Below are 14,201 nucleotides of genomic sequence, written 5' to 3'. Positions count from 1 at the left end.
ATTTAAGTAACATTCACTTAAATCGCTTACAATTTAATACAAATAAAATTAATTTTTATTTGTTTTTGTTATTTACCTCTTATGTTTGTTTTTGTAATTTATTTATTTATTACTAATTATATTTATTATCTATTTGCAAATATTCATACATATCATGTATACATTTTAAAAAAAAGTATATAATATTATAGAATATTTCTTTAATCATAAAAACTGTATACATATATATGTGTATATATATATATATATGGATAGAAGGTAAATACATAGATTTTAAATAATAATTATATTAGATAGATTGTTTGTGCTTACATTTTAAAAATATATTAGTGAACAAAGTTTGAGTCAAGTTTTTTTTTTTTATTTTGTAGTACATAATAATTATATGTATATGTATATAATATGTATGTATACACATCATAATATTATAAAATTTTTGTTTTAATTTATAAAAACTGTTTATATATATTTTTTTTTAAATAAATTTTTTGTTATAAAGTAAAATACAATTTAAATATTAATACGAACAAAAAAATCTATAAAATTGCATTGATCATTTAGAAATTAGAACTAAAACTTAAAATTAAAATTTAATATTGTATAAAATTATGAGTTTATACAAAAAAAAAATACAAAACAATTAAAAATCACTGGATTTGTCTTATTTTCGATTGTTTATTTCTTAAATTTGATATTTATTTTATTTAATTTGTTTTATTATTATTATTTATTTATTAATATTTTATTACTATATTATGTACTTTAATTTATTATAATTTTTTTTTATTTTTCCTTTATTTTTAATTGTGTTTATTTGTTCTTTCCTTAAGTATGTTTGTTTTTTGTTTTTTATAAGTTATAATTTGTATATAGTAAGTTTCTACACATCTATAAATATATTATATTATATATTAAAGGTTTACAGATAGTTTACATTATTTTTGTTTTATTGTTTAAAAAAAAATTACAGGAAGTTTTATTTTGATTAATATATTTAATTTTTCTTTAATTTATTTTTAACAATATTCATTAACCCTTTCGACCCAGCTTTCGAGTAGTGTAATTAGTACATGTTTCACATTATCTATATATGTATATACAAAAAAAAACTGTCTCTGATGACAAAAAGTCGCATTAAAATTTAGTGTGCTGAATCATAAAAAAACGAAATGGTACAACAGAGAACCAAAAACAATGGTACTTTTAACTTTTAGGGATATTTGGACGTTACTGGTACATATGTGTGCCAGCTGTGTCGAAAGGGTTAAAACAAAGGTAAAAACAGAAAATTCGAAATGCAATCTAATTTATTTTTCGAAAAAGCAACTAAAATTGGGTAAAAGAATGATTTTTTTTTTTTGAAAAATATTTTGTGATTAATTTTTCGTAAATTGTATTGCGCATAATTTTCCGTAAATGGAATCCTTAATTATTTGAGAATTGAAAGATAAATATTTCAATTGCATATATGATTAAAATTTTCATTGAAAATTGTTACTGGGTATTTTTACTTTGAAAATGTAATTATAACCACAAATATTAAAAATTATTTTAAGATTTTTCAATCAAAAAATCAAAACAATTTTTGCAAACATTTCGTAACAGGCTTATGTTCAATTCCGACACAAACAATTTTGTAATTTCGATATTAAAAATTAGTGATTGATTAAATTTGCTAAAATAATTTTTGTATTTAGACGAAATTGTCGACTTTTATTAAATTAATATTATATTGTAGCTTCATCCTTAATATATTCGCATTTGAATGCTAGATATAATCCGATAAAATTCTAGCGTTCATATTTCAATTTAAGAAAATTATTTGAAAAAACGATTGCATCTCTAAAATTAAAGATTCTTAAATTTTTTTATTTTAATTAAAATTTTAATTAATTTTTCCAATATATTTTATTGTACTGAAAATTAATTTTAACTATATTGTTTGATATTTTTATTAATATATAATTTTCCCTTTTAAACTTCTTTAATCTTTTACTGTTGTTCTTTTTTACTATAAATTAATTTTTTTATGCCTCTTTATTTACCAATAAATTACAATATTTATTATATTATATAATATTAGGTGTAAAACTAATTTTTGCAGTTATACATTAATTATTAAAATTATTAATATTGTTACATTAATATTAAAATTTTTGAGTATTTTTTTTGTATTTTTTTGTCAATTTTTTTCCTCTTATTTTTTTGTAATATTTTATTTTATTGAACGAAAAAATTTTATTTTAGTATTTGTTTTTCATTTTAAAATATAAATTTATTATGTATTTATATTTAAATTTTGTTTTATAAATTAAAAAAAAAAAACGCTACATTTTTAAAGAAAAAAAAACTACTAAATAATTTGAATTTTATTTATTTACACGTGTGCTCTTCAAGCACTTTAACACAAATTTCGCATTTAACCTGGCAACACCAATGGAATTTACAATTACAACGTTCTTTAACAATTATATTTTTTGTATTATATCCTCTTCCACAACATAAAATTCCGCATCCATCAAGTCCTGATGAAGTTTTATTACAAACTCTTCCATGAGTACCTAAAATATAAAATAATTATTTATTTTATTTTATTTTACATGCTTAGCTCAAGCGCATATTACAATATAATATACACATCAATTTACATATTTAAACTTATTTTAGATTTAAAATAAAGATAATGCAAAAAATTACAGATATTCTAAAATTACAATACATGTATTATTATTAATTAATCGTCTAGAATCGTCTTATAAATTAAAATCCTCTAGAAAAAGGATCAATTATCTATAAGAAAATAAGTGTTTTTTTTATAGTGTCCTTTGAAATCAAGTATCTTCTTAAACTTGTTACACAGGTTCAACATTCTACTGACAGGTTCGTTTTTCCCATAATTAGTTTTATGAAATGGAACTATAAAAAAATCAGGAGAAAGAGACCTAACATTAGAATCGATGATGATCTTATTAAAAATATTGGGAGAGATCAAATCAGATTTCATATGTTGAAAAATTAATATCACGGTTTTTACTTAAAGTGGGTAAGTTAATCAATTTAAGTCTGTCCTCATAAGGAGGAAGAAAAATGGGATCCTTCCATATTCAAGATAGGAATGAACCGGAGACAAATATAGGGACTTCAAAATTTAATAAAACAATATATTAATAATATTACTTAAAAAAATGGGTTTTAATTATAATTTATAAATACCCGAGGAACTATATATAATATGAACAGTATTAACAAACACAAGTAAAAACGTTCCAATCAGTATAAACCGACCGAATTATACTCTGCACCTTGGTAATCTGAGTTTAAAATTTGTTTTTCAAATATCTAGAATTAGCTTTTATTGTTGTATACCAAGTATTCGAACATGTCAAACCACTAAAGAAACTGCAAGAATATGTCTGACCTAAAATTGGACATGCAATTGCCAAGTTTCATGAATCTAACTTTATTGATTTCCCAAATAATTAAAATTTGCTTTTGGAGTTGTATGGCAGCTACCTGAATTAGTCAAGTCATTCAAACAAAACTTCATGAACATTATCTAACCTGAAATTTGACGCCTTGGCGCAGAATTACCGTCAATGGAACAACTTGTGAAAATTTGGTGTCGATTGCGTTATTCGTTTTTGAGTTATTGTGCGATCGGACGGACATAGCTAAATCAACGCAAAATTTTACGCTGAGCAAGAATATATATACATTTTCATACCAGAGGCGACTTCTTCATGCAGTTACAAACTCCATACCAAAGTGAATTATACCCTTCGCAAAGATGCAAGGTATAAAAATAACAACAAGGATTGTGAATTTCGTTTCTGAAAAGGGAAAATTATTTTCCCTTAAATAATTTCTCATAAAAAATTTACTAAAACAAAAACCATTTACGATTTAACTTTATCATATACACTTACCAGGCCATTGAAGTTGTTTATTATTTCTACACCAATCAGGACTTTCATCTAAATAAACTAAATCATGTGCTGTTGGTACTTTATATCGTGGATCTTTGATTTGTAAACGACCACGTTTATTTAATTTTACTTCGGTTGCTGCATCAAATTTTTCACGCAAATAATCACCTGAGACACAAACCAATTTATTAATATTAAAAATTATTTAAGGTTTTTGTCAAAAATAATAATAATTATTTAAATATGTATAAAATACGATAATACAATTATTTTACGATATAATTACATACCAATTTCACGTATTGATGACAATTGTTGCCAACATGTTATCATACTGCATGAACCAGATACACCGTGACATTTACATGTAATTCTTGTTTTTTTAATAACGGCCTAAAATTACAAAAAAAAACAAGAAATTGAGCTCAAATTCCGATGCTACAGAACTGAATGTAATTATATTTATTAAGAAATATTAATTAACATTAAATAATTATAAAATATTTTAATATTATTAAAATCAAAACTAGCGAAAACTTCTGTTTCAAGAAAATTAATTAATGAAAACAACTATAAACACCGCTGGGCACATTTTAATCATAAATATTAAATTAGAATTAAAAAAAATAGAGTGCTATAACAATGATTTGAAGTGACATAAATTTAATATAGGCATGTTTGGGGAAGAGGTCGCTAAAAACTATATGAAAACATTATTTCCTATAATATTTTGTTTCCGAAATATTTTTATGTATAAAGGATATGTAAATAACATGCACATTATTCCTTTCACAATTTTCATATAGAATAAACAATTTAATTCCCTATACCTATCACTATAAAGCAGCCAAAACAAAAAAAAAATCCTCTATATTTTTTTTCTATATATAATTGGGAAAAAAGGAAAAATTAAAATAATTGAAATAAATAACGGTTAAAGACCTTAATATAAAGTAATGAATATTCCCCATTACTTTTTAGAAGGCAAAAAACTCTTCCACTTCAAATATTTGCACTACATAATTATACACGTATGTATGGATGTGAATATACCCATTGTGTCAAATATATGCATATGTGAGTGTTTGAACAAAAATAAATGATTTCTTCCAAAAAATACACTTGTAATATATTCACACTTATATCCATACATACATGTATATTTCTTATTTTTATGCATTTATTATATGAAGTACTACTTACTGTACAACTGATCTTAAGAATTCAATATAAAATATTTATATTTTGCACCCTAAAATAATATTTTGATATATTGTCCTATATTTTTTTTTGGAAATTTATATTCAAATATTTTAATTTTAATTTTAATAACAGAAATTTTAAATATCTATCGTTTTAGTACTCATAAATACAATATAATAGTACATGTATGTATGCAAGTAGCAGTTGTATAATATTTTGTACTTGTATATTATAATATGAACATACATACATCCACATATTATATATTAATTCATATTTTAATGATTATCCTTAAGTACTAACCTATTTTATTTTGTTCATAAATATTTGTGTGCCTAAGCAATATGTAAAATGAAATGATGCCAATGATATAAATCCCCAATTAGATAAAGTACATTTTTATGCAAAGTATACATTTTAATAATTTTGGATTTTAAGTGATTAGTAATCAAAAATCTGAAAAATGTTAAGTAAGTGCAAGAAAAATCTACATTATAATTTTCACTACAGTGTCGAAAATTTATTACTTCTGTTAATTAGATTCAAGTTTATAAAATAACAGCGTTTTTACTGTAGTGGTAACAAAATTTTTAAAAAAACCAAATTATTGGAATTTATATTTTACAAAATTTAGTTTGTAAATTTTGAATATAGGGGTTTCTAAAAATGTAATTTTGAACGCCAGAATTGCTAGAGTTTTAAGATTAATTGCACAATGAAATGTAGTGCATTTAAAGTTTTCCAAAGTTTGGCATTAAGAACTGCATTCTGAAAATCATTTCTTATTTGTATTTGACTTGCTGTTGATAAATAGAATTATAAATTGAGTACGGGCAAACAAAATTGGGTTCTTCATATTTTTTTTAAACTAACTGCAACGCTTTTAAAAGTTTCATTTACATATATAAATTAAATGTGTATATCGACAAATGTCTGCTCTGGGACTGCCGACAAATGTTCGCTACCTTAATTTGAGATTGGCGCTTTTTGGATCTCATTTAATTCGGGAACATAATTCTCATGGAGTTGGAAAATTTGAGTGCTAGCAACTCTTGTTCGAAAATTTTAAATTGTTATTTGAAAGGATATGAACATAAAATAATAAGAGGGTTAATACCGCAGGAAGAATTCAAGACCATGACGCGATAATTTCTCCTTCCCCGTTATTAGAAAGAAAAATGCAATAATACTAAATTGAAATTGTATTCTATGGAAATGCCAAACACTTTACAACTCATCACAAGATAACATTATCCACGAATTAATCAAGTCAATTAATTGCATTTATTTGAATAAAAATTTTTATTTAATTTATGTAATTTTTAACTTTCTTATAATATATTATATGTGTGTATATATATCTATCGGTGTATTATAAAGACACTACCACTATTAATTAATAAATAAGGAAAAACCTAACTATTTTTTTTATCACTATATAGAGCAACGTGCTATCGAATTTTTTTCTTTCTAATTGACCTACTAAAATTATATTCCATTCAAATATTTTATTCCAATTATGCAAACCATACATACATACACATACTAATTAAGTCAAAAGCCAAGATAAAATTTTACAATACAAGTAGACGTTTATTTTTCAATTTATTTACCAAAAAAAAAAAATTAAAAGAAATAATAATGAATCTCGAAAAACCCCTAAAAATTCACAAAAATCACATCATTTCATCATAAAATTTGAACTACATATATTTACATATATATATTTTTATAATATTATATAATATATATTTGTTTGCATTATGCATGTTTACAAATATATATATACATTCGGTGAATGCATCGGCAAGTGCATAAAAATACTCATATATGCCAAAAAACATGCTCATATTACACGTTCGGGTGCTATTATGAATATTTAATTTTGACAAATATACATAAGTTTTTATTATTATTTGTATATAGTATATTATGTTTGTGTATATATGTGTGGATTTACATATTCATATGTTATACCCATTCATTGCATATATATAGGCACATATAACTTTCTAGGTCATTTTGAAACTTATTTTTCATCATTTCTAAATGTTATTCATTTATGAAATGTGTTCAAATTTTTTTTTATTCATTAATAATAGGGTAAACATAAATTTGAATGAATCCTTTATCTTCTAAGTTTTGATAATTTTCTGTACAGTAGATTTATTTATTTTTTTCTCAAGTTAATTTTGAATCATAAGTTTTTGTTGATTTGGATTAATTTTGTTAAAATAAAAGATAATTTTTAAGTGGTAGGACATTAGTATGTGATATATTCATTATGTATGTATATAAATGTATACATTTGGATGTATAAAATGGTGCCATACTACTATACAACGGCACCATTAAAAATTCAAAAATAGAAAGGTAAAATTGCATTCATAATCTTAACAAATTCATAAATTAAAATTTTCAAAAAATTTTAAGTAGTATAGTAAATTTATTATGTAGTACTTATTGTTCATAGTATTCTGTTATAGTAATTTATTGTAAATTAGTATATTCATATACACTATACAAATTTGAATGATTGCTTTCAAATTCAAAAGTAAAAAAATTTATATTTTAGCACTCTAGTTCATATATATAATATATAATAATTTATTTTATTCAATTATTTTATAATTTTGGAATTCAAGCCAAATATTTAAGTAATGGCGAGCCATTGTTCATATTTATTATAAATAATTGAATAAAACCAATTAAATTATTCAAGCAGTAAAACTGCGTTCACAAGAGCTTTATGTTCTGCTGTGATCATTCGCTTGGAATAAATAGTTTACTCTCACAGCCACGGCATTTTTAAGTCTTTTTTCACCAGGCTTTTGTCAGTCAAAAATATCTGACAAAAATAAACTGAAAAATTATTTTGGCATACACTTCGACCTGACAAAAAACTATTCAAAAATTGCCTCGACACCCGTTCATAGAACATATTTTTATTATTTTGAGAGACTAACGGACAATATAGTGAAATCAGGAAAAAATTTTGCGCTAGAACGGAATTTTTCTGAATTTGAGATACCTGTTAAAATGATTCTTATATTTTTTTTGTATATGCTAAAATTTGCCGCGATAACGGGAACCATTTTAATAATTTTCTTTGTGACAGTAATATGTTAAGCCTTTTGGCTGACATGGTAGTAAGAGTCTTAATTTTTTTTAATACTTGAAGAAATTTCTCTATTATTGCAGCAAATTTCTAAAATAAAAAATTACATTTACACTCGCATGATTTTATATCAAAATTTCTCAAACCAGCTCAAACTATATATAGCGGTTTCTTTTGTCGAGAAGCCAATAGAATTGGAAATTTTTGTAAAAAGTAAGACAAAAAATTTTATTTTATTTAATAATCAAATTTCAATTTTTCTGAAATGTATTCAGGACAACTAATTTTGAGTCACTTCATTGAATATGGGCTATGAATGTATGGGCTCCAAATAGTCAAGTATACAGTTATGGTTTCTTAGCATATTATTTCATGTATAGCGAAAAGTCTAATCATTATTAGTTGATTCGTTTTCCAGAATAATTTGTACACCATGTAAAATTTGTAATGTTATTACTCTACTTCTTTTAACTGCACATAAAATTGAATATATAAAAGAATTAAATAACACTCCTATCATTTATAATATTTCATAATATAACAAGTATGTACAAACTATAAATTTGAATTTTGCCATTAACACAAGTGCGTGTAAAATAATTTACCACTTCATAATAAACATTCAAATTCAAATTAAAACTCATAACAAACAATATTCATTTTCAATTTTTTACATACAATTCAAACAGAATACGCAAATATTACTCACACATGCTTTACAACAATATTATGTTTAATATGTTGATGCACTTATGTAAATTCACTTAATTTTCAAAATATAAGTGCATCAATTAAACATCCTTTAATATTTTTTTTTTAATTGTATACATACAAGTTTATTTATTGGATTTGTTACTATTATTTTTGTTGCATGCATTTTCAATTAATTTAATAGTTCTTAATTTTGAAATTAAAAAATTTGTATTCAATTCGAAAAAAGGATACAGGATATAAGATGAAATTGATTTCTAATTGAAATAATTTACCAGGAATATGTAAATATATTATGTAGATATGTAAATTTAAATACACAATATTGGTAATTTGTATATACTAAAATAGGCTAAAACAATTTTACTATTGCATTTTTCTGATTATTACATAAATATTTTAATTTTGGTGATTATTTTGCTGTACATACATGCATCAGTTAATTCATTACATGTTTATAATTGTATAATAAATATAATAACTTGAATATTGTGATTAACAGTCAACTAAAATTGGATAAGACTAATGATTTGTAATGAGGCACTTTTCCCTCCAAAAAGTGAAAATACTGCTTGTAAAGGCGATTATTACTACGTTATTCAAATTAGTTTCATTTTATGCGAACCAAAATTTTTTTTTATAACACTCTTGCATATATTTAGGATAAGTAAAAAATTACTGAAAGAAGCATTGACATATTGATTGATTTGGAAGATTAAGTGATAATAATAATATTTTTTTAAAGCAGGATATTTACCGTTAGCGTTCTGCATTTATAGAAATTTCGAAAAGCTTTCAGTTTCAGAAATATAAGATAACGAAAATTCAAATTTACTGAAAAATTTAAAGGGGATCGAGTTGGAAAAAAATTACTTTTTTCTAACAAAATAAATTATTCACGGTAGAATAAGCTCACCACTACTTTTTTCCGTTTTTTTCGGAAAAAATTCGAATTTAAAAACCGTACAAAGTCCTAAAAAATTAAATTTAAGGGGGGGGGGGGGGGCGATAGGTAAAAATTTTGCTTATACGGGAATAAGTTTCTTGTAAAGATCAATTCATATATAAAATTCTTCGGCTTTTTATATTCAAGGGTGTAGAAGTTCTGTAAATAGGCACACAGGCAAACGAACATATGGACGGACGAATAGACGGACAAACAAACAGAGTGAAGCTAATGCCACTCCTTTTTCAAATTTTTTTTTTTGGAAAAATGCTACAAAAGGTATATAAATTAAAAGAATTTCAGTTCTAAAATAATAATATGACGGAGATTTAAAAATAAAATGATTTATTGCAAAAGTTTTTTTAGAGAAGAAAATTCAGAAGTCAAAAAGTTTTCTTTTATTTAAGAACGAATTTCAAATGTATGAAATTTTTGAGTACTTAAAATAAAACTTTAGAGATACGTAAAAATTTCTTTTGTTTTTTTTTTTTTTGGAAATATTCAAAATGTTTATGGTCGATTGTAAAAGTTGTGACATCAACATACGTTATTTTTATAATATTATTATCTAACATAAAAATTTCTTTGTCAAAATTCCAATCGGATAAAAATATTTTGTTTATGCATTCATCCTTACCAAATTTTGGTACTTACATGCATGTATATAGAAATTTCAATTAGAGAAAAACAAAATTACAAGAAGAAAGGAGAAATCATAACTGATTCTTATAAATGAATTAGGGTTAAAAACAATAATATACTGCGGTCTAGACTTATCTGGCAGCTGGCATCATCACCTGACATTGTATATATGCATATGAATAAAAAGTTTTCAAAGAAATTTGTATAGAAAATGGCAAAGAAAAAGGATTTAAAATCAAATGAGTTATTTTGGAACTTGTAAAATAAAGAAAATAGTTTTTATTTCATAATTTCTTGCTATGTAACCAATTGCAGTTGATTAAGAACTTAAAATATCAACGATAAAAAATCAAAATAATGAAATTTAGAGTTTTTAAAATGTCTTCAGTTACACAAGATATTGATAATTTGGATTCTTTTATTCCAATTCCAAACAATAAATTTAAAACAAAAATATTTATTATTTTATTTCGGAAGCTCGTGACAAATCTGTGATACACATTTGTAACTATTTCTATCAATGCCTTTCTCTACTCGAATGCCTTTCAGGCTAAGGTCATGTACGTTAGTATAATACAAATAAATCTGCTATCAGAAAGATTTTTAGAGAGGCAACATTTTTATGATTATGCAGGATAACAAGCCACAACATGAGCTATAAAATTATGATATGTAGCTTTAGAATTTGTATTGAGCTGCGCCTGCGTAGGCAAGATGAGTTGAGAAAGAACTTTAAAATTCATTAAAATGAAGAATCCTGTAAAGTTTCAAGCTTGCAGCCACAGTTAAACCTTATATTCTGTTAAGCCTCTCAAATTCCTTGAGTTCATTAGGTGAATTTATTTTAAGTGGATGCTATCTGAGAGAATGAATGCTTTGCCTTTAAAAGGAGATACTTTTGAGACTCAAGGGTGGCATTGCATCGTCAAAACAGTTTACAATTTAAATCAATTTAGCTGAATTTTATATTCTCAAAATAAGTTGCGAAACTTGTCAAATACTAAAAGTTATTCCTTCCAAATTTGGTATTGTATAAACAGACACTCAAAAATGAAAAGCACATTACATTTTAATAATGTCTTAAATACTTAATGATGTAACAAAGTACATATACCATTGTAAAAGCTCATAAAAAATTGAGAAATGCATAACATTTTTTTTATGATCTTTGCAGATCCTGCATAATTTTAAGAAGAAAGTCAAAGGAAAAGGTATATAAAAAGAAAATTTTCTCAACAATAATTTTTTTTTTGCCTTTCCAAAAAGTTGAATTTTTTATTCATTTTTTTTATTCCTTTTTTGGATAGTTTATTGTTTTTGCTGCCTTTGACACTAAGTTAGAACTTAAGTACATACTTCATTAAAATGAAAAATAAAAACAAAAGTAACTTTTTAGTTTTTTTTCTTCAAATAATTTTTCTTAATCTCATACAAAATATCTGTAAGTATAACGTATGCATTTTGAGTGCCAAGATTTTCTTTTTTGTCTTAACAAAAATTTCATTTGTTCGGCTTTGTAATTTTTATGTGTGCATTTGAAATGAAAATTTTTCGAAAATATTATTTAAATTTGTTTATAATTTTATAGGAAATCACACTCTATTTTTTTTGGCTTTTTAAAGTAGTTTATAAATTTGCAATTTTCAGTTTAAATTGCTTACAATTACAAAACCAATTACAACATTTAAAAAGAACATTGAAAATATTTTAGTACGAAGTTTTAAATAAGTTCCGCAAAAGATTTCCAATTATGCAATTTTAAGGACACTGCGCACTATATTTTAGGGAAATCTGGCCCCTCAAGCTCAGGTCTACAAGCAAACTATTAAAATATTTACTACTAGTACATAAATACAAACAAACATTTTAATTGGGTAAAAAATAAGTTAAAAAATTAAGGATAAATTTTAATTTTTATACAAAATTCAGAAAATTAGAAATAAACAAAGCATTTATTATTTGAAATTTCAATTCCAATTGGATATTGAATACCTTTATTTAAGCTTTAAAAGTGCAAGAGCTCAAGCAAATTTTGAAATGTTAAAGATCGTATTTGCGATCCTCTTTAACATTGGCTTATTTCTTAAATTATAAAGCAATTTGTACTATTCAGTTACATTATTTTCTAATAAAAAACAAAAATATTAAAAATTTCTTCTGAAAATTATGACAAATTTTTGTTCTGGAAATACATACATACATATATAGTTGTAAGTTACATACATACAAATTTACGATAATACATGAAACATGCATACATGTCGTACAAAGAAAAACAATTCTAAAATCAATTTTATACTATTGAACAGCTTCTGAACGAAACAAATTGCAACAATTTCCCTAAATTGATGGTGCGGATTATTTTCACATTTTTAACCACAAATTAAAAGCAATTTTTTATATAACATATAAAAACGTTGTTTCAGGACACTTTCAATATCGAAATTTTTGTATGTGTACAACATTATGTAAAAGGATAAAGAATGCGATGACAATTTAAAACAATTTTCTTATAAATTGTTTTTGTTTTACTTTTCCTAGATTTGCTTTTTTCAATTTTTTTTTTTTTTAATAAAGAAATATCAAATGTCGTAGACGACCGTGCGACATATAGTATAAGAACAAGAGTACTTATATAAAACGTTTTTAACTTGTATAGTTTTTATTTAAAAATGAATAATGCAAACCATCTATCATCTACGTTATACATACATACATGTGCATATGTGTGTCTGCAATATTATAGAATAAATAGTATTCAGAGAACAGAGAGATTTAAAAGTATTTTTTTTTTCCATAATATTAGCAATATAATTTTTGTAATAAAAATGAAATTTTTTGAATAATAACTTTAAGTGAAAAACTTAATAAATTTATATGTCAGGGTTATAATATAAAATTTTTTTTCAATTTTAAATCTTAAGCATTGTAAATTTCAATCAGAGTCATGTGAAAATGACTTTGAAGCTCATGTATTTTTGTAAACATTTCTAATATAATTTTTAAGAATCTTGTGCCTATATTATGTCTTGCATGAAACTAAATTATGTACATAAAATTTCTTTTTAAATTGAAATGCTTGCTATTAATTTTCTTTTTCAAAATGAATTGCATATATCTATGATCCATTTTTTAGGATCCATTAATTAATTTCCATGTAAAACATGGATAGTTTGGAATTTAATTCTATTCTTTAAATTTCAAATTATTCATGCCATTAAATGATTTAGTTTTTTGTATACGCATTTGCAGGGTGACTCAGAAAAGTATTGGTAAGAGGATGAAAAATAGGTAAAATTTTTCAACGGTACCAAATATCAACGGTTTCCGAGATTTGTACAAGGATTTTAAGGAATTTTCAGAAAATTTTGTTATACCCAAGTTTTTTTCTTATTTAATTCCCGTTCTGAAAAGATGGAAGCGGATTTTGGCAGGATTAATCGGGCATTTAAAATAAGTTGTCACATTACTTGGTTATTCATATACTTTAGGAGATACTTACTTTAAGCATTTAACCTCTAGAGAAATTCAAATTTTTCTCAATTCTTTTTCTTTCTTTCTCCCGACAATTTATTATAAAATTTTTTAAAACTCTAATTTAAGCCATCAAGCATAGGAGCAAAAGTTTTACCCATTTCTGATTTTCTAACGAGTC

The 14,201-nt window shown here is 24.0% G+C and overlaps 1 protein-coding gene across 1 annotated transcript in view; it reads right to left on the bottom strand.

Moving 5' to 3' along the window:
• Positions 1 to 834: 834 nt before the first annotated feature.
• LOC129614268 (protein Wnt-5) overlaps positions 835 to 14,201 on the bottom strand; it is a 173,015-nt gene continuing 159,648 nt past the window's right edge. The window contains exons 8-10 of the mRNA XM_055528795.1: positions 4,217 to 4,319; positions 3,927 to 4,094; positions 835 to 2,561 (exon numbers count right to left, since the gene is read on the bottom strand). Coding sequence (XP_055384770.1) covers positions 2,374 to 2,561; positions 3,927 to 4,094; positions 4,217 to 4,319 — 459 coding nt within the window. The 3' untranslated portion in view covers positions 835 to 2,373. The remainder of the gene's footprint in view (positions 2,562 to 3,926; positions 4,095 to 4,216; positions 4,320 to 14,201) is intronic.

Source organism: Condylostylus longicornis, unplaced genomic scaffold (assembly GCF_029603195.1).
Source record: "Condylostylus longicornis isolate FDR11 unplaced genomic scaffold, ASM2960319v2 ptg000004l, whole genome shotgun sequence".
NCBI lineage: Eukaryota > Metazoa > Arthropoda > Insecta > Diptera > Dolichopodidae > Condylostylus > Condylostylus longicornis.
This window is presented reverse-complemented; position numbering and strand designations above follow the sequence as displayed.